Below are 19,955 nucleotides of genomic sequence, written 5' to 3'. Positions count from 1 at the left end.
CGTATGAAAAAAATCTCTCATAATCCATAAAAGAGAAAAGGTTTGAAAGATATGATGGGTTTTTCTTTGGGTAAACTGTTCCTTTAAGGTTTATGCAGAACTGGTTTTCTTCTGCTGCATTTCTTTTTAATTTGGTTTTAACTTGCTGGATCAAGTCCATCCACCTCCTGAGCAAAGTTGTTTTAAACTCCGTTCTCTGCCTTCTATCATTGGGTCATTTTGAGCGTGCACTGGACATTAGTTTTATGAGACTGCAGCAATGCATTTTGGGTATGCGAGACCAGATACTCCCTCTTTAATTATAAGAAAGCTTGAATTCTGTGGTAAAAGAGGACATATTTTAATCATGCAAAGGTAAATGTTTTCTCATGTTGTAAGTCGATTTAAATGCATTTCACTTGGATGTATGGGACCACAGAACTTGCTCAACTTGTTGACTAAATGGGGAATTGTCATGTCAAGAGCCCGCATGGGTCGTTTTTAACCCAACAATCGAGAGATAAGCAAAAACACAATTGTAGTATTTGTTGTACATTTAAAGGTGCAGTGTGTAAATTTTAGTGGCATCTAGCGGCGAGTTTGTAAATCGCAACCGCTAACCCCTCCCTTTTGGAGCACATAGAGAAGCTACGGTGGCCGACACAGGACAAAGATGTCTTAATCTGAGAGAGCAGAGAGTAGCTAGCTATCTGTAGAGCAGTTTGTCACTTTAGGGCCACTGTAGAAACATGGCGGCACAAAATGGCGACTTCACTGTAAGGAGACCCGTGGTGTGTGTAGATAGAAACAGCTCATTCTAAGGTGATAAAAACATAACGATATATTATGTAAGGTCTTTATACACCATTGAAAACATGGTTATGAATATTATATTGCATTTCTGTCAATAGATACTTATAAATATCTCACACTGCACCTTTAAATACAAATCATTGTATTGCAGTAAATATTTTTGGATTACAGTAATGAAATCATTTCTTTTTTAAATTTTTGGAATTATCGAAATTAAATTAATGTTGAAACTGTAATATTAAAAACTGCAATACAATTGGTATTTACATTTTCACTACTGCTATATAAAAAAAATATAGAAACAAATGATTTTTAGTCTCAATGCAAAATGTAATGGTCCTCATAGATAAATTATAATTTAGTATTTTATCTCTTGTGTTTGGGGTGAAATTTTTTTTGGGGGAAAAGAGATTCATCCATATGAACTCTAATCATACACTATATCAGATTCAGTTTGCCAATCATGTCATTTTTGATGACCCTATTTGACAGTATCAGGCCAAGCGCATCCCTCATCAGTGTACACAACGTGCAGTTTTATTTAAAAAGTCTACAAAAAGATTACAAACGATCATATCTCTGTGTGTATGTGCGTATGATTGTGTGTTAGCAGAGTTTTCTGGTTTATTCTCAAAGCAATGCATCAGATATGTTTGCCGTTGCCAATAACCTCTCACCTTTAACCCTCGAGTGACCGTTATCTCGTCTCGGCGACTTCATAGTGATGGTACTGTTTGGCTGTGTTCATGTACGGTCAGTGCAAACGCTGTCAGTAAAGCCTCCCAATGCCCATGCATTGTCTTAATAGTCTGACCTCATTCAAGCTGGCATCTTTTACAAGTTACCAAAACTAACTAAAAACTGGAATTTACAAGGCAAATCGTGTTGGAAATGCGCCTTTTTGTGTTTGTTTGTAACGCTAATTGAATCAATTTGGGTCCAAATTCCACTCACCTGTGATGGATGATGTCACACCCAGCTTTGCATGTGATTGGCTAGAGGTTTCCAAAGGAAGTTGACCTCTAAGCACTAAAACCGCCCCTGTTTGTGTCCGAACAGCACCATTAGCAATGAGGGCCGCCTCGCTCAAACGACGCCATTGGTCGGGAAGGGAATCGGTCTTCCTCTTCCCTGTGATCATTTTTATACTGCAGATATTTATTTGGTCACCGTTTAAACTTTGTTGTATAGTTAAATGTAAGTAGGAATCTATGGGACTATAACTTATTGTTTTGTACACAGATCTGTAAAGAGAGAGTGTAGATGTAAACACTTTGGAAAGAGGAGTTCAGAACTTTGTGTTGTCATGGATGTATCTTCACATTTGTTTAAAAATGATAAAAAAGGAAATAAAAGGCAAAGTATTTTCCTGCATCCTCTGTTCATTATGGAAGTGTGGTTTCAGGGTCTTTGAATGCTTCCCATGTGCATTTTTATGTCACTTTCAGCCAAGGCAATTTATGCTGTGAAATGCATAAGATTTATTATTTATATGCATTAATATGAAGACTGTACCAGAAAACAATTGCATTTTTGTTCATTACATAATTTTTGTGATTCCATGTGTTATTTTTAAGTTTTTTATTGTTTAACCTGTTATGTTCTGGGACTGTTTTTGGGGATTTCAGCCTGGATTTGGCCTACCCACATTGAAAAGCTTCCCATACACACATTAGGTGGTCTCAGTTTTGATGCCATTTTGCAGGAAATCCTTTGAAGTTACATAAACCACTGCTAAAAGTGATAAACCTGTAAGTATATGTAATAACCACCCTCCCCCCAAAAAACAGGGGTTTTCAAACTGGGGTCCGGGGACCCCCAGGGGTCCTCCAGAAGGTTCTAAGGGGTCCCCAGAAATTTTCAAAGAATAAAAAGACAAAGCAAAAATGGTTAAAGTCTACCAAATATTCTAACTGTTTTTGTCCTAAATGTTTCATTTCTTACCGTATATACTTTCCAGAATTGTATGCATTTGCTTTGTATCTTTAGTGAGTTGTTCTCACAATAGTCCCCTTTATCTCGCTCATTGGGGTTGTAATGCAGTATTCGTATGCTGTATGTAAGCTGCTTACATACATGTATTGGGAACTTGTACAAATTATTCATCATTGAAAAATGTTGTTCTTCAGGTTTAACACTGAGTATAGCCAATTTATGGTTGGAAACAATATGTTGTATTTATAATGTCGCACTTGGATTGGATTTTAGGAAGGTGTCCCTCATAAAAGTTTCATCATGTTTGGGGGTCCTTGGCCTCATAAAGTTTGAAAACCCCTGGTATAGGCCATGTTTGCTCTAGCTTCCTGCAAACAGTTTTGATTGTTTCCACTAGTTTCCAGAAAACACTGGAAAAAAATATGTTTGTATAATTTCTATGTTGTATGCGAGATTTAATGGATCTGAAGGGAGGAATATTACCTTTTTATGTAATTTCCATGTACATCCCCTATACCCTAACCCCTCCATACTCATATACAGTGGTATAAATGCAATATCCCAGTGTCATTAGATTTTTTTTCTCCCAATGTTAGCTGACATATGCTGGAAACAGCCAAAACTGCCTGCAGGGTGCTAGAGCACACAGGGCCTATACACTTTCAAAATGAATTCATAACCAAAAAAATCAACAAGCTTTTGTTTGTCTGTTTTTTATATTTTATATATTTGTTTATTATATCTCTCACAACATACAGTATGCTAGAATATATCACTTTCAGAAGTATTTTATGTAATTTCAGCGTTTTCTGTAAAATGACACAGGATGTTGCATTGCAAGGTAATATTCCTCCCTTCAGATCCATTTGAAGAAATCTTGCATACATGATCCAGACAAAGTTCATTTTTTCCCAATATTTGCTGTTAAGAGGTTAAACCAAGCTTATCTTGCTTATTTTTTTCACCTCATGCAGCATTATCTTGTTTGAGAGCTGTGCAGATGATTGGTACTGTGACGCTACAGTTCCTTGTATGATCAATATGACAGCATATGTTTTTACATTGCTTTTACTCATTAAATTAAGTTATATGGTTTTCAGCTGTTGGTCACCCCCCTTCATGATAACCACTTCATGGCACTATCCAAACCTAAATGGCTGTATTCAAGAATGCGTTGGAATCTAGACCTATGTTTGGTCTTCTTTTAAAGAAGAAACCTAGCATATTAAGTTGAAGTGAAAGCACTTCAAAAAGGTTATGGAAGTTTACTGTAAATGTACTGTACTCATTTTTATTTTATATAAAATGGTTTGGTTTGTCTAGATAAGACCCTATTCCTCGTCTGGGATTGTGCAGAGCCGAAGCCCTTCCATTCAAACTGCATTGATTTGGACCTTCAGTCGCTGGTTCCCATTGAAGCCTGTGATGCTGAGAAAAATCCTGGAATGTTTTCCTCAAAAAAAACTTACATTTCGTGTCCACTGAAGAAAGAAAGACATGAACACCTTGGATGGCATGGGGTGAGTAAAATATCAGGACATTTTCATTTTGAAGAGAACTGATCCTTTTAAAGGTGCTGTAAGTTTTTCACTTTACAAAAGCATAAAAATTCTATATGATAGATTAGATACTTTTTTCTCTGAGAAACACAGTCAGTTATTTAGTCAGTCACGTATTCTGTGTCGGTAACACAATGTTCGATTTCAAAGCAGTTATCACAGGATGATTTTGAGTATGTAAGCTTTCAAATGATACCCTAATTTATGATGATTGCTAAAATATGTATGTAATATGAAAAAAAAAACTATAAAAAATGAGCGTCAAGTGTCGGTGACAGTTAAGGGGTTAATGTATTTGAAGTTGGAACGACCTAAACATCCATGTAGATTGTACTTAAAAATGTAAGGCTTCACCTTTTTATTTTTAACAGTATAACAGTAATCATAGTATCACATATGCTCTTAAAAATAAAGGCTCCACATTTCCACTATAAAATATAAATAAAAACACATAACAGAGATTCAAAAAAGATTTTATTGGTCCAAACTCATGAAGAAATAACAGGAAACGATAAAGAGGGTAAAAAGGACTGATACTGAGAGTGTAACACTAGAGGGCACATTAAATGTTTCACTACAGTCAAAAGTCAGTCAGGATTCAGGGCCAGAGAGGATCTGCACATCAAGGGCACTCGTCTAGAGAGAAAAGATGTTTAGGTCAGGTCTGTAGACGTTATTAATCAGCTATTTGCTTTCTATACACATGCTGTTTTACCATTTTTCGGCAGGATGGCGATGTTCTCCGGAAGAATGCCTTGCTCCAGAGAAAACGCAGTGAACTTGTCCAAGACGTCCTGGCTCAGGTCAGTTGTTCGGCCTACAAAATACAGTACAAGCACATCGAAATGTCACAGAAACACCTCAGACTATATGCCATTATCAATGCAAATTTTAGTAAATCACTTCATTATTTGAGAGGAATAAGATGTTCAACAAGACACGTTTTACAAGTTTTCATTGGTTAACATGAACTAAGAATGAGACAGCCTTACTTCTAAAGCAGTTATTGATCTTAGTTCATGTTAATGTTAATGTTAGTTGAACAAGTTATTACATTTTGACCAAACTGATAAAAGAATAGGAATGAGGAAGTAAAAAGAGTCTCATGTTCACTGTGTTGCTCAAAGGCACAATGGTGATGGTTCAGGAACTGCTTTTTGCAGACTACTGTCCATCAGCACATGAGTTACATCTCTATTTATTTATATTATGGCACAGTTTCATAGAAAGGGCTTAGATTAAGCCAGGATTAGTTCAATAGGACATTTAAGTAGTTTAATAAACATTACTGGTGTGCATTTTGATCTTGAAGATATATCAGTGCAAGTTGCTTTCATCTAAAACAGCTCAAACATGCATTTTAGTCTGGAACTAAACTTGACTGAAAACATGGGCATATGTTCAATCAGAATTACAACAACAGCCTATCAGAAGGGCTTTTCACACTTGAAATAGTTAACCCTGGTTTTATTGTAAGTCCATATTAATGGCTCATACTTTATCCGGGTGTTAACAATTAATCCTAGGTATTTATACGATGATGTTTCACACTATACATTCTGAACCCTGGGTTAAAGGCACAATATGTAATTTGCACTGCTAGAGGTTACTTATTTAAAAAAAAAAAAGAATAAATTAATCCGACAGGACATTCATGGATGAGCTAATGTATTAAAGGGGGGTGAAATGCTGTTTCATGCATACTGAGCTTTTTACACTGTTAAAGACTTGGATTCCCATCCTAAACATAGACAAAGTTTCAAACACTAATGTTGGACGTTTGATGGAGTATTTCGGTGTCAAAAATACTCCTTCCGGTTTCGGAGAGTTTTTTTCGAGTATGGGTCGGCTTGACGTCGACAAAGCGGAAGGTCCTTGTAAGGGCCGTACAGGCTCTTCTCCCAGTCCAGGTTTTCTTGAAGATCCAGTCGTCCGTGAAACATGTCTGTCACGCCGCGCTCCACTTTATTCCTATGGGTGACGTCGAGCGACTTCAACGCTTCAGCACAGCATTCCGGGAAGGCAGCACTGCATTTGAACCGATTTGAACGCAGAAATGACGGGAAGCTTCACAACATCACGCTTCAGTCGCGTCTCAAAGTGGATTTCAACGCCACTGCTATCACAGGACTTCACGAAATCATACCAAAGAAGTGTGTTTTTGACAGAGCGGTCCCAGCGATAAAGGTTCGGTCCTGCTTTGGAAGCAGCCGGTGAGTAAAACTGCTTCAAATGTCTGTGCTGTCGGCTATCGTCGCGTGAGTAAACATCAGTAAACGACACGATCGCGTGCTTCGTCATTCAAATGCGCTAACGGTTACTCCATTGTTGTTCTCTGTATAACGTTACACTAGTCTGACGTGCAAAACCGTTTTGCTTGCTACTGCTAAGGTCTAGTCGCATACAATAGTCCATAAACCGAATCATGTCCTCATAAACTGCGAGTAAACCCACACAAATGTTGACAGGCCACTAAATACAGTCCATACCACAGAGACGGACGTCCTGCTGCTGCTTTTTTTCCTGTTCAATTTATTTCAGCCTCAGATTTGATTCTGGATCATTATCTGTATTAGCTGAGATAGCCATGGGTTTCTCCACGCTTGAGGACGTCACCGCTTTGTTCGCGATCGTCATTCTTTAGCTCCGCCCACACTATACGCCTCCAGGCGCTCGGTTTTTTCCAGAAAGACTCGGTACAGCCCATATTTCTTTTATAAATATAATAAAACTAAAGACTTTTCAGAGATATGAAGGATGCAATACTATTCTATAGGTACTCAAGATTGACATGAGATTGACTGAAACTGAGTGTTTCACCCCCCCTTTAACTAAAAAGTGTTAGTTAGAATCACTGTTGGATTTTACAGTGGTACTCGTGCTTATTCAAGAAAACCAGATTTAAACAACAAGACTAACTTTTAACTAGCTATCATAGCTATATGATTAGTTTTCTGTTGATTAATTATCCAAAAAGTTGCTCTCCTGTCTAATAAAACAACATATTAAAACATGTAGATGTTTCCATGGTTTCTACAAAATAAAATAGAAATCGAGGTTACGTCATTGATAGTCGATAAAAGTGCTTATTTCTCTGATTTTAACATTCTTGGAAACATTTGGGAAAATCTAAGTACACAAGTCAACAAAATATATAACATTGTTCTAGTCGTTTTTGGATATTATTTTAATCCAAAAATCTTACACATTGTGCCTTTAATGTCCTTATTTGCATATTTGTGCCATCCAGAGGCACATACCACTCCAGGAGCTGCGTCTGGATGACAGACACTTCCAGCTCTACTTGAGGATGATTGATTACGTGTCAATAAGCTCTCCGCTGATTGGCTTGCGAGGCAATGTGTTGTGTGAATTTTCCGCTAGAATTTTCAAGTATATGTCTCTGCAGGTTAATAATAGGAGTTACCACATCATTGGGCATGACCATAAACAGAGGAACGTTTTCAACGGTGTTACCTGATTTGCCCACATCACAGTGTGTGTAGGGTTTAGGGGTGTGGTCGGGTGAAGGGGATCATTTTCATTGTGTGATTTATAAACACCCATCAGTATAAAAAACCAGAGACCTCAAATTCAAAAATGTTTAACTTGCATGAAAGGCGATCGAGGTGTTCACGTTATTCACGTCGACCCATTCACGTCTTTGCATTGACTTATATTGTATAATAATTAAAGTTGCTTTTGGTGTGTGGACACCATTAGAGTGTTTTTGCGGATCTGCACTTCGCATTCCAACTGGAAAATGTAGACCATCCGGGTAACTTTGGAATATTTATTTCAGCATACTGTAATTTGGGACACACTAATCCTAATATTGAATACGATTTAGGACAGATAGTATGCAAATTGGGACGCATTTGCTTCCGAAGAGCTGGTGAAATGAATTAACTTTTAAATTTAACAAAAGTTATCATGAGCATTGTACAGTTTGTAACGGATGTCATAACAAAACCCAGTAGACCAGTAGAAACAATCAGTTCATTCATAAAGTCGTAAGATCTTACCTTCATGCTGTGGAAATACAAAGCTGAACCAGGCCAGGTGCAAACATCAAGTGAACCTGAATCTAAATTCACAGCCTGTTACTAATTGTAGATCATTTTAAGCAGTGTTGATGCTCTTACCGTAGAGTTTGTTGAGCACTGTGGAAGAGCCGGCCTTGGTCTTGACAGTGTGGATCAAAGCAAATTCATCATACTTCACATCAACAACACGCATGTTATTTTCCGTCTCCCAGCCTGTGGAACAAACATAATTTCTCATTTGAGTCCTGTTATACTGTATTTAGTGTCTCTGTGATCATATATCTTCCTTACGGTCACTGCGGAAGCTGAATATTCCAGGAAAGTCAGTCTTTTCAGCGAGATGGGTCATCCTCCAGCATGAGCCGTCAGAACTGGAAAGACAGGTAAAAGCTTTGCATTATGCAACCTGGAAACATTTTATTCACAGTTTCTTATTTTTAGGGATCTTACTTGAGACTGGAATATGCCATCTCCAGATCTCCTTCATCAGTCGGCGTCAGCATGGCGACTCCCATCTTCATGTTCGCCTTACGGCTGACAAACCATTCGGCATTGGTGGCAAAACCAATCAGGTACCATTTCCCAGCCACCTATGTGAAACACACATACACAATTTTTTCACTATATTAGTGAGGACATTACATAGACTGATTTTATATCAGGTTAATGATACTTTCTATTCCCTAACCCAACCCTATCCCTAAACCATCCCATCCCAGAAACATGTGCAAAACCATAGATTTAAATAAAAACTTGTTTTGGCCAAATTATAAGGCTTTTAACTAGCGATGACCAGTCAAATGTCCTCACTAGTGAGTTGTTTTCATATTTTACTATATATGTGAGGACATTTGTGCCCTCACATGTATTGCTAAACAAGGAACACATCAACAACAGGACATTCTGGTCTCATGTCATGTCCTTGCATTATTACAAATATGTTGGATACATATACAGAAATTACATATACAGTCTTACCCCTTTGATGTCGAAGTCGGGTTGTGGCATGACCTCAGAACTAACGGCAAGGGCACAGAGCAAAACTCCCAGCAATCCCAGCATGGTGGTTGGCATGGCTACTGCAGAGCTCAGTCTGGAGTGTGTGGGAATCTGGACCTCGAGGGCTGAATTCTGAGCTGAGTCCCACAGCACACTCTTATATAGCACAGCCCCCCGTTACATAAACACACGCCCCTTACACACACACACACACACACACACACACACACACACACACACACACACACACACACACACACACACGCACTTTACACACACATCTAAATGAGCACATATCCGTTTATATCAAATTCATTAATATAATTTTTGTCTCTGAAGTACAGATATGTAAACCCACACACACAAAGCTCTAATAGACCTGAACATCTGTACCGTTCCCCCAAAACTCAGCAGCACACACATAAATCTCAATGTCATCCATTCTGTTCTAACTTTTCATTACACACACACACACACACACACACACACACACACACACACACACACACACACACACACACACACACACACACACACACACACACACACACACAGACAGAGGCATAAATAATGTTGGGTTTAGGGCCCCTCTCGTTTAATAGCTTTGTTATATAACAGTTGGCAAAGAGTTTTGCAAGGGGTTGTGCTACTTTTTTTTTCTTAACTAGAGGCTGCACACCCACATACACACTCACACACGCTCACACAGACATACAGTGTAACACATACACATGCTCACACTTACACAGACATACATGCTCACAGACACAAACATAGGCTCATGTACACACAGGCGCACACATACACACACACACACACACAGATGCACACACATACACAAACACCCACACACACGTTCAGACATACAAGCTCACACACATGCTCACACAGACACACACAAACACGTTCACATACATACACGACACACAGACACACACATGCTCACACAGACACGTTCGACTACATACACGACACACAGACACACACATGCTCGCACAGACTCACTCACTCACTCACTCACTCACTCACACACATACGCAAACACACACAGATGCACACACATACACAAACACCCACACACACACATTCAGACATACAAGCTCACACACATGCTCACACAGACACACACATGCTCACACAGACACACACAAACACGTTTGCATACATACACGACACACAGACACACACATGCTCACACAGACACACGCTCACTCACTCAGTCACACACATACACACACACAGATGCACACACATACACAAACACCCACACACACGTTCAGACATACAAGCTCACACACATGCTCACAGAGACACACACATGCTCACACAGACACACGCTCACTCACTCATTCACACACGTACACACACACACACACACACACACACACACACAGATGCATACACATACACAAACACCCACACACACATGTTCACACAGACACACACAAACACGTTCGCATACATACGCGACACATAGACACACACATGCTCACACAGACACGCTCACTCACTCAGTCACACACATACACACACACACACACACACACACACACACACACACACACACACAAACAGCCCCGGCCACAAAATAACCTGATGATCAGGTTCTCCTGAGAAATGTCTTAAATGTCTCTTTTGGTCACTTTAATGCATCCTTGCTGAATAAAAGCATCAACAAAAAAACAAAAAACAGGTTGATCCAAAACATTTTAATAGTTGGCTACTCTTTAAAAGTGTTTCCTGTGTGGTTCAGCGGGGGAAAAGAGACATTAATAATTCGAAAAAAAAAACAAATCACAGCAAAACAGCTTCAAAGTAAGAAGAATACAGCATGCAACACAGAGAGAAAAAACAGGGTGATAACGCACAAAGAGCTGCTGTATCTCTCTCTCTCTCTCTCTCTCTCTCTCTCTCTCTCTCTCTCTCTCTCTCTCTCTCTCTCTCTTTCTCTTGTGCTCTGGGCCGTTCTGGAACCTAGAACAGAGAACAATGTCAGCATTTTACATTGAAAACACACTGTTTACAGAGAAAACCCCTCAGTCACAACACACGCGCACACACACACACACACGCACAGTCCAGTTTTGAGATGTGTGCAGTAATTATGAGGTTAATAGTGCTATTATTGTGAGCTTTAAATCAATGATGTTTTCATCCTTAATTATGAAAATCACAGCGGGACACTTTACAGTTCTACCCCATGTAAAGAAACCTAAGGAATTTGCTCTTTACAGCTGTTTCTTATTATAGACGTGAGATACGCCTATACGTTTAGCCTATAAGAGACGTAAACGCCTCCGCAACGCACAATCGTAACTTTTTCTAAGAAACTGCAGGAAAAAAGTGTGCGTCTTTCATATACTGACACAAACTCAGATCCCCAAATACTGGAACGCTTTCAACAGATACAGAAAACTACTCTATATTTGATATATGATAAGATTTATATTTATATTTTTTATTTATATGATTTGATTTATATGATAAGGTCCATTTGTTATAGTTAACTGCATTATGAAATCATTTGTTTTATCAATCTTATTTAATGTTAATTTCAACATTTACTAATACATTATTAAAATCTAAAGTTGCATCGGTAACAATTTATGTGCAATTCAATATAAAGATATTGATCATGCTATAATGGATTATTTCCTTTCATAAATAATTTTAAGCAAAGTTAAAATTCATTATAATGCATTATGTCTTAAATCTGAAATGAGTTGTTTGTCATGTTTTAGAAAGTGTAGCAATTTTTTTGATGCATTTATTTCTTTAAATTAAATGCATCAAAACATTGCTACACATTTTTAAAGGTGTAACAATTAATAGATAAGTATTATAATTTATTATATAACTGTGTGATTATAATTATTCATGAGACTATGCATTATGAGGCATAATGCATTAAAATACTTTGATAATGCGCTTTAAGTCAAGTGTTACTGTTGTATCTGTTATTCATATTTAATGGATTTGAGTTGACATGAACTAAAAATGAATATCTGTATTTTTTTTAACTATACTGTTTACAAAGATTTACAAACAAATGTATTGCTCATTACATTGTTAATGCGTGCATGTAGTTTTCAGAATTTAAATTGCACATAGATAAAGTTCTGTTGTTAAAATCAATACAACTCATCTGATTTGTTGTATAGCTAACACTAAAAACAAGTCTTTAAATCGTCCTGTTGCCTGTCCAGATTACCAAAGGCATTAACAGATGTTAGCATTTACAGGACATTTGCATGAGACTGGCTCCGGACTGCCTGCATATATACGGAGTCTATAGGGCCCTTGATATATATCACGGTCCAGACACTCAATGAAAGGCAGGGCGCTCACTTCCCACAGCCTCGGGACTGTGACGCTGGTAACCGTACAAGTTTGTTCGCCTCTCAGATCATCCAAAGAGGGGGAGAACAACATACCTAACTTGTTTCAGAAATAATTTCATTATAGCAGAATTACTATTATAATTTTTTTGTATCAGTGTCATGCTATATTTCTTGTATAACATGCTAAGCAAGGGATAATCTACAACTAGTGCATTAAGTAAGAAATAATTGATAACGGGCAGTTAAATTATTAGAAAATAATGCACACCTGAATTGGTAATGGAGCCACGACATCAGTGTTTAATCTGACAGCAAATACTGATTTCGTTTCATAGTCTTTTGACTAAAATGCCATTTAGTTTTAATCATATTTTAGTCACCTGGATTGTTGTTTTGTTTTAGTCTAGTTTTTAGTCAGCTAATTCTAATGAGTTTACTTAAATTGTAATGCATTAATTGAGCATTTATGCATTACATAACAGACTGTTATTTGACATTTTTACATAATAGTTTTTTGACCATTCATGTGCAAAAATACTTGAAAGAGAGGTCAAGTCAGTTTTTTTTAAACATTTTTTAAAATAATTTTGTATTTCTTTTTTTAGTTAGTAAAACTAAACCCTGGTTACTCAGTACCCTTTATCCCCCCAGTCCCACGCCCCTGTATATATATATATATATATATATATATATATATATATATATATATATATATATATATATATATATATATATATAATATTTAATTTCAAGTAATGATTTTTAAAAATAGTTTTAGTTAACTCCTGATACTCTATTGAAAAATATGTGTCAAATTCTGGTCTTTCCTTCTGACTATGAATAAAATTAAATACAGTTTATTGTGTGCCAAAACGTGAAATTTTGTCTATGGTTTATTGCGCGACATTTAAATATAAACAAGCTCGAAATACACTGGGACTCTTACTTTGAAATCTCTGCGCCTCTATTGCAGTTGCAGCTGCTCATTCAAATTAAGATGAGCGAGATAAAATATCATATACAACGGTCTAAACCATATTATAAACATCTTAAAGTAAACACTAACATTTTATGTATCGTTTTTATTCGTTGACAAAAATGACAGTAGATGTTTTTTATTTATCGTCTCGTTTTCGTCATCACACACTGCATGACACAAGGCGGAGTTACACTGGGGTGTGCATTACTTTTTTAAACAACTCAATGGCCCAGAGACGAAGTCACATAAAATGTTTTAAATGATTTTCACAAAATGATCTGGTCAAACTCACACACTGCATTAATTAAAATAACCTGATTATATACACCAAAATAAACGGAATGTAAATAAAACACCTAAAATATAAAACTTATAAAACTTATTTTTTAACTCTAACTTTCTTAAACTACCAGACTAACTGCAGCTTATGATCATGTCCCAACACAAAATGCAATCCAATATAAAAACTGTAAACACATGTTTTCACTGATTTAGTTGTGGTGTGGTGTGGTGTGTGACTAAGTGAGGCGAGGTGTGATTCATGGCTTGTGGCAGCTCCCGTGACTGTGTTCCTCTGCTGTTATTGCTTTATGAGCATTTTATGGTTTCTAATGCAAACTTTTGCTATAGTGTTCTCACTTACAATTTAACTGAGACAGACAGACAGACAGACAGACAGACAGACAGACAGACAGACAGACAGACAGACAGACAGAAAGAAAGAAAGAAAGAAAGAAAGAAAGAAAGAAAGAAAGAAAGAAAGAAAGAAAGAAAGAAAGAAAGAAAGAAAGAAAGAAAGAAAGAAAAGGTTTTAAATGTGATATTCCAGATGATATTTCAGGAACAGACACGCAAAACTCACAATGATCATTACATTACGTATAAAGATCATTACAAATGAACCCAGTCTGATTTTCTAGCTTCTAATTGAGTCTTTTTATATACAGCGAACAGTTAGCATGAAACATCAGTGAATTTGACTGAGAATGAGAAAAAGGGTAGCACTTCATTGTGCAGTCCCGTTCGACTTGTACATACTATGTACTTATTATAGTAATTATACTAACTGGGTAATAACCCTGAACTTACCCCTAAACCTAACTTTAACCATCTAATTATATTACTCAGTATTTCCATAGGCAAGTACAATGTAAGTGCACTTATTCAAAACCTCCTGGGTTTGAAACAGAGTCCTGATTTTTTTAGGTTAATGGTGGAGATGTCAGTCGGTCATGACTGGTTTGGACCTTGGCATGCTGTAATTAATTTGCAAGCGCAACTGTCCAGATTTAGTTATGAACTTATGATGATCAGCTCTTTGGTTCACATTTATTTTACAGTCCTATTCCCCATTATTATAATAATTACAACTATATAAAAAGTTGGTTATACTTTATTTGAAGGAGGCATATATTTAAGTACTGAGTAATATTTATTAACTACATGTACTTATAGGGTTATGGTAGGATTAGCGTTAGGTTGAGGTTTAGTTGCATGTAATTATGCATAATTTACTGTTGTTAGTACATGTAACATATGTAACAAGAAAAAAAGCCTAGTCAGAAAGTTTGAAGTAGTTTTAAAGCTTTAATTTAGAAGGTTTTCAGTTTAAAATAGTAAAAGTTTTAGTTTTGTAGTTATAAAAGCCAGATTGGGTGGTTGCTATGCAGTTGCTAGGGTATTCTGGGTGGTTGCTAAGGTGTTATGTGGTTTCTAGGGTACTTGTGCTGGTTGATATGCGGTTACAGTGGTATTCTGGGTGGTTGTTATGCGATTGTTAAAATACTTGGCCTGCCTGTTATGGTGTTGCTAGAGTATTCTATGTTGTTTTAGGTGGTTGCTAGGCGGTTTCTAGGGTGTTGCTGTGGTATTCTGGGTGGTTGCTTTGCAGTTGTTAATGTACTTGGCCTACTTGCTACGGTGTAGCTAGCGTGGTTGCTATGGTGTCCTGGGTGGTTGCTAAAGTGTTGCTATGCGGTTGCTAGGGTATGTGTGCTGGTTGCTAGGGTGTGGCTATCGTATTCTGGCTGGTTGCTAGGGTGTTGCTATGCTATTGTTAAGGTACTTGGCTTGCTTGAGCGTTGTAGGCTTGGCTTTGACCTTGGCATGCTGTAGTTAATTTGCAGGTGCAATTGTTCAGATTTACTTATGATGATTAGCTGTCTTAACTTAGTTACATTTATAAAAGTATTGTGAATCTAACATTTAAAAATGTTGTTGATGTAACCATGTTATCAGTCTAGTTTATTAATAGTTATTCATATTTTGGAGGGAGTATATGAAACAAAGACTGGAAATGTTTTTAATTTCCCTTTATTTTAGAAGTACCATCTTTTATAAAACAGATTTAGATCATGTGCATTCACCGCAGTACAAAGAAAGATCATATAAAACTCGTCCATATACAATAGGCAAAGTTTTGGGTTCATTTTAAAGGTGTGCAATTGAGTTTTGTAACAGCATTGGTTGAGTATTTCTATATTTTTAACCCATTCCGTATACAGTATGAGACACTGATAAGATTCAGTGTGTTTAGAAGTACTCGATAGGATCCTGATGGGATTTTGAGGTCTGAATCCCGTGCAGCTCTAGTTTCCCTCCAGCATGAGGGAGCGACTTGAAAACCCTCAGATGAACGAATTCACTGCCTGCATCCACCTGGAGAGGATAACACAACACAATTTGTTACACTTTCACACAGTACGCAGGTTGTAACATGGCAAGCTCATATCCTGCTCGTCAGGTTTACCTTGATGAAATAGTTGGTCCCGGCCACAACCTGTGTGGTGAAAGATTTGGCAGTGAAAACGGCAAACTTCTTTCCAGCCTTCTTTTCTGCATGAGGCTTGATCTGAAGCAAAAGATGCAGATGTTATGTTTAATGCAAAGGTGGTTAATCTAAATCTGCTTCATTTTTCATTTTCTTTCTTTTGATAATAATAATAATAATACATGTTATTTATAATGCGCTTTTCTTAAACCCAAAGCGCTACGGTAAAATCCAGACCATAGACTGTATATAACAGTGGAAGTAACGTCCATGACGTCACCCGTATGCTTCTGAAGAGCATTTTTGAATGCAAAATGGGCAAAATGAGCCAGCGCATCACTCCGGAATAACCAAAAATGGGCAAAGAGGCAGGACGTGGGTGGAGCTGAATCTAGCAGCGGCAATCCACCTGTCACTCAAGCAGCCACGCCCTTAATTATGCAGAACTTTAAGGTTTAATATAATTTAAACGGATGAGTTATAAAAAATATTCACCCCCTCACAGTTGCCATGAAGGGTAAAATTAGCTGTATAGACCAAACCCACTTTTTGTACCAGGCTGTAAACATGTTTTCTGCTTTATAAATGTTTTTTTTTTAACATGGGGGAGATACAGATTTAACACCATTGTGGAGGCTGTCTCTAGCAGGCAGTTGATGAATTGTAGTTTAAGGGCCCTATTTTAATGATCCAAGCGCATTGTCTAAAGCGCAAGTGCACTAGGGCGTGTCTGAATCCACTTTTGTTAGTTTAACAATGGTAAAAATGGTCCAAAAGACAGAGTCTCTTAATGAGTCATGGTTGTGTTTTGGGCATGATGTGCAATTAGCCAACAAGAGTCTCATCTCCCTTTACCTTTAAAGCCAGCTGTGTTCGCTATTTACATGGTGGGAATTTGCGAGTGGGAAGACTTCAGTTCTCCTTTTATTTTTAATAGTTCAAAATGTGTGTGTGTGATAAGCAGAGTTTAAGATCGTAGTGCACCGTCTAAAGGCACACATCACCAACGCACACTTTAAATAACACAAAAATGCTACTGACTTTAGAGCAGGTTTTTGTTGGTCAGTCGCAGTCGTTTTCAGTTCCTCAAAATAGCAATGCTACAACAATGCTCCTGAACACACCTGGTTTTCAGACCAGACGCCCATATGGGTGAACTGATGCGCCAGTGCATTTGATATTTAAACAACGTGGCACTGGACATGAAAATGAGAACATTGTCAGGCTCGATCTAGAAAAAAAAAGGCTCGATCTTTGTGTTTGGCATCGCATTGTGCCGAGTGTATGATAGGGCCCCAAGTCACTTCCACGTTGGATTCAAAACATGCTTGTGATATTCACATTATTATATATTCTTATGTGACATTGATTAAAAATAGTCAAATAAAAACTGTAGTAAATAGGCTCTTTCACACAGATTATGTGATGAATTACTGGGACACACCTTTTCACACAGAGAGTATATGATTTACTTTAATTAAATACTGGTACACACCTTTTCACACAGAGAGTATGACTGTCTTGCGTTGATCAATTACTGTGACACACCCATTATAAATCAAGAGATTAGTTATTAATTCAGGTTCTGGATCAGCATTTATTGTGTTTGGGTGGGAGATTCTCAGGAGTCTAGACTATGACATAGTTATAAGCTATTGTAGCTTATAACTATGTCATAGTCTAGACTCCTGAGAAACATTTTTGTTAACTTTTGCATTATTGTCACTGTATATCAGATTTAGGCAAATTTAGAGTAATTGGCTTTTTGAGGAGCATTCTGGCAAGTAACATTCTTCAATAATATTTTGCACAATACAAGCTTAAAGGGACAGTTCACCCAATAAAATGTGATGTTTATCTGCTTACCCCCAGGGCATCCAAGATGTAGGTGTGTTTATTTTTTTAACTCCAACTGTTGCTCGTATAATGCATGTAAATGGGGTGTATTTCTAAGAGTAAAAAACTAATACATGTTTCGAGCCACAGGGTTTAATATGGATTTGTATGTCTATGTGTTTTTACTTTGCAAAAAATGCACAAAAATATTATTTTAAGTTTTTATATGACATATATTTTCCGAAACGGCAAGAAAATCAAAGCTACCGGAATCTAAAACTGTGTTGCAAATTTGAGGTTGATTCTCAAAATAGGAGTTTTGTTTTGGCACAATACCTTTCCACAAGATGAAATTTAATTTCCAATACGGAACACAAGTCTTTTTTTTCAGTACCGTTTAACCTTGTCCACGACTCTTTTGTTTTCACGTTAGTGCCAAAACCTTTACCAAGTTTAATAACATTCTTATGTGAAAAAAATAAAATAATTAAACATTAAATGATGTATCATTTTTACCATAGAGCCATTGACCATGACCATATTAAGGTAGATGTTTATAGAGGTACATGCACATCTTTTCTCTTTTATTGCTTTCTTGTAACAGCTTAATTGTGTGATTTCTATTTCTCTCTTTGTTGCATGCTGTATTCTTCTGACTTTAAAGCTGATCCTACATAATTTATTTATTTATTTTAAAATGAAACAATAACGTACAAACTTCTGAATACTTATAAATACCCAACACGTGCATTCCCACATCAGCTGACTTACACCATCAAAACAAAAGTCTCACCTCATCGCAGATCTTCTGCACCTCTCGAGTGGCTTGCTTCTCCTCGGATGGCCCTCCAACCTTTTTGGTCGCCATTGTAATATGTCTTTGATCAGTGTAGAGATGTTAAAAAAAACGTGTGTTTAAAACAGTCTAATTCACACAGAAATGAAACTGCTACAGTATTTATGCTGCCTAGAAAGATCATATGACTGTGAGCCATCAGTGGAATATACCATGTGTTCAGAAGAGGCGGGGGAGGATAATAAAAGAAAACTTTATAAAATGAGACTAAAATACAATTAAATAATATATAATGCTAATATGGTTAGTTATTGGTAATGCAGTAAGTAATGTTAATATGGTTAGTTAAATAGATGCATGTATCATAACATCGGATATCTAGTGCTTTTAAGCTTTTCTTTTAGTTTAATCCGAGGCAGGACCATAGACCGTAAAAAAAACAGGACAGCAAAAAAGTCAATGGAAAAACAATTGGAGGCGGGGTTTAGTAGGCCGAGCGTTCGCTCTGATTGGTCAAATCCACTGACATAAACAATACCTTTTACCATTTGATTTACACACTGTACATTTTCCCGTTTAGCAGCTATTAAAATTCCTTAGCGCAATTATTAAAGATAAAAATATTGTCCTGGCCATTGTAGAAGTAAAAAACAAAAATAAATGAGAGGCACGTGTTAAGTGTTGCTATTCTCAGCGCTGTTTAAAATGGACCGACCACAGTCGATTGTGATTGACTGTCAAAACCTAATCGGTTTTAATTACATTTGAATGAATGATTGAGAACAAGTTTGATGGTTATATCAGATATTGCTCATTTTAATTAATAGGTTAAAGATGATTAAAGTGATATCATATCCAGTAATTAAATCATAAAACGTCCACGTATATAAAAGTGGATCAAT

General features: G+C 37.0%; 2 protein-coding genes across 3 annotated transcripts; both read right to left on the bottom strand.

Moving 5' to 3' along the window:
• Positions 1–4,743: 4,743 nt before the first annotated feature.
• zgc:153704 (Lipocalin-like) lies at positions 4,744–9,501 on the bottom strand. Of its 2 annotated transcripts, XM_067439670.1 has the most exons (6): positions 9,311–9,500; positions 8,783–8,922; positions 8,624–8,703; positions 8,432–8,545; positions 5,002–5,103; positions 4,744–4,922 (listed from the first exon to the last, which is right to left on the bottom strand). In XM_067439670.1, the coding sequence occupies exons 1-6, from the start codon at positions 9,404–9,406 to the stop codon at positions 4,909–4,911; spliced, it is 546 nt and encodes a 181-aa protein (XP_067295771.1). In that variant the 5' UTR covers positions 9,407–9,500; the 3' UTR covers positions 4,744–4,908. The 2 variants fall into 2 exon arrangements, with proteins under 2 accessions (XP_067295771.1, XP_067295770.1); XM_067439669.1 differs by lacking the exon at positions 4,744–4,922 and having other exon boundaries at positions 4,982–5,103; positions 9,311–9,501.
• A 6,447-nt stretch (positions 9,502–15,948) lies between these two features.
• On the bottom strand, positions 15,949–19,255 carry cst14b.1 (cystatin 14b, tandem duplicate 1). Its single transcript, XM_067439672.1, has 3 exons — positions 19,051–19,255; positions 16,401–16,502; positions 15,949–16,309 (listed from the first exon to the last, which is right to left on the bottom strand). Exons 1-3 carry the CDS (start codon positions 19,123–19,125, stop codon positions 16,184–16,186), a joined length of 303 nt encoding a protein of 100 aa, XP_067295773.1. The 5' UTR covers positions 19,126–19,255; the 3' UTR covers positions 15,949–16,183.
• Positions 19,256–19,955: the final 700 nt, after the last annotated feature.

Source organism: Pseudorasbora parva, chromosome 3 (genome assembly GCF_024679245.1).
Source record: "Pseudorasbora parva isolate DD20220531a chromosome 3, ASM2467924v1, whole genome shotgun sequence".
Lineage (NCBI taxonomy): Eukaryota > Metazoa > Chordata > Actinopteri > Cypriniformes > Gobionidae > Pseudorasbora > Pseudorasbora parva.
Note: the sequence above shows the minus strand (reverse complement) of the source record. Positions and strands in the feature narration are given on the sequence as shown.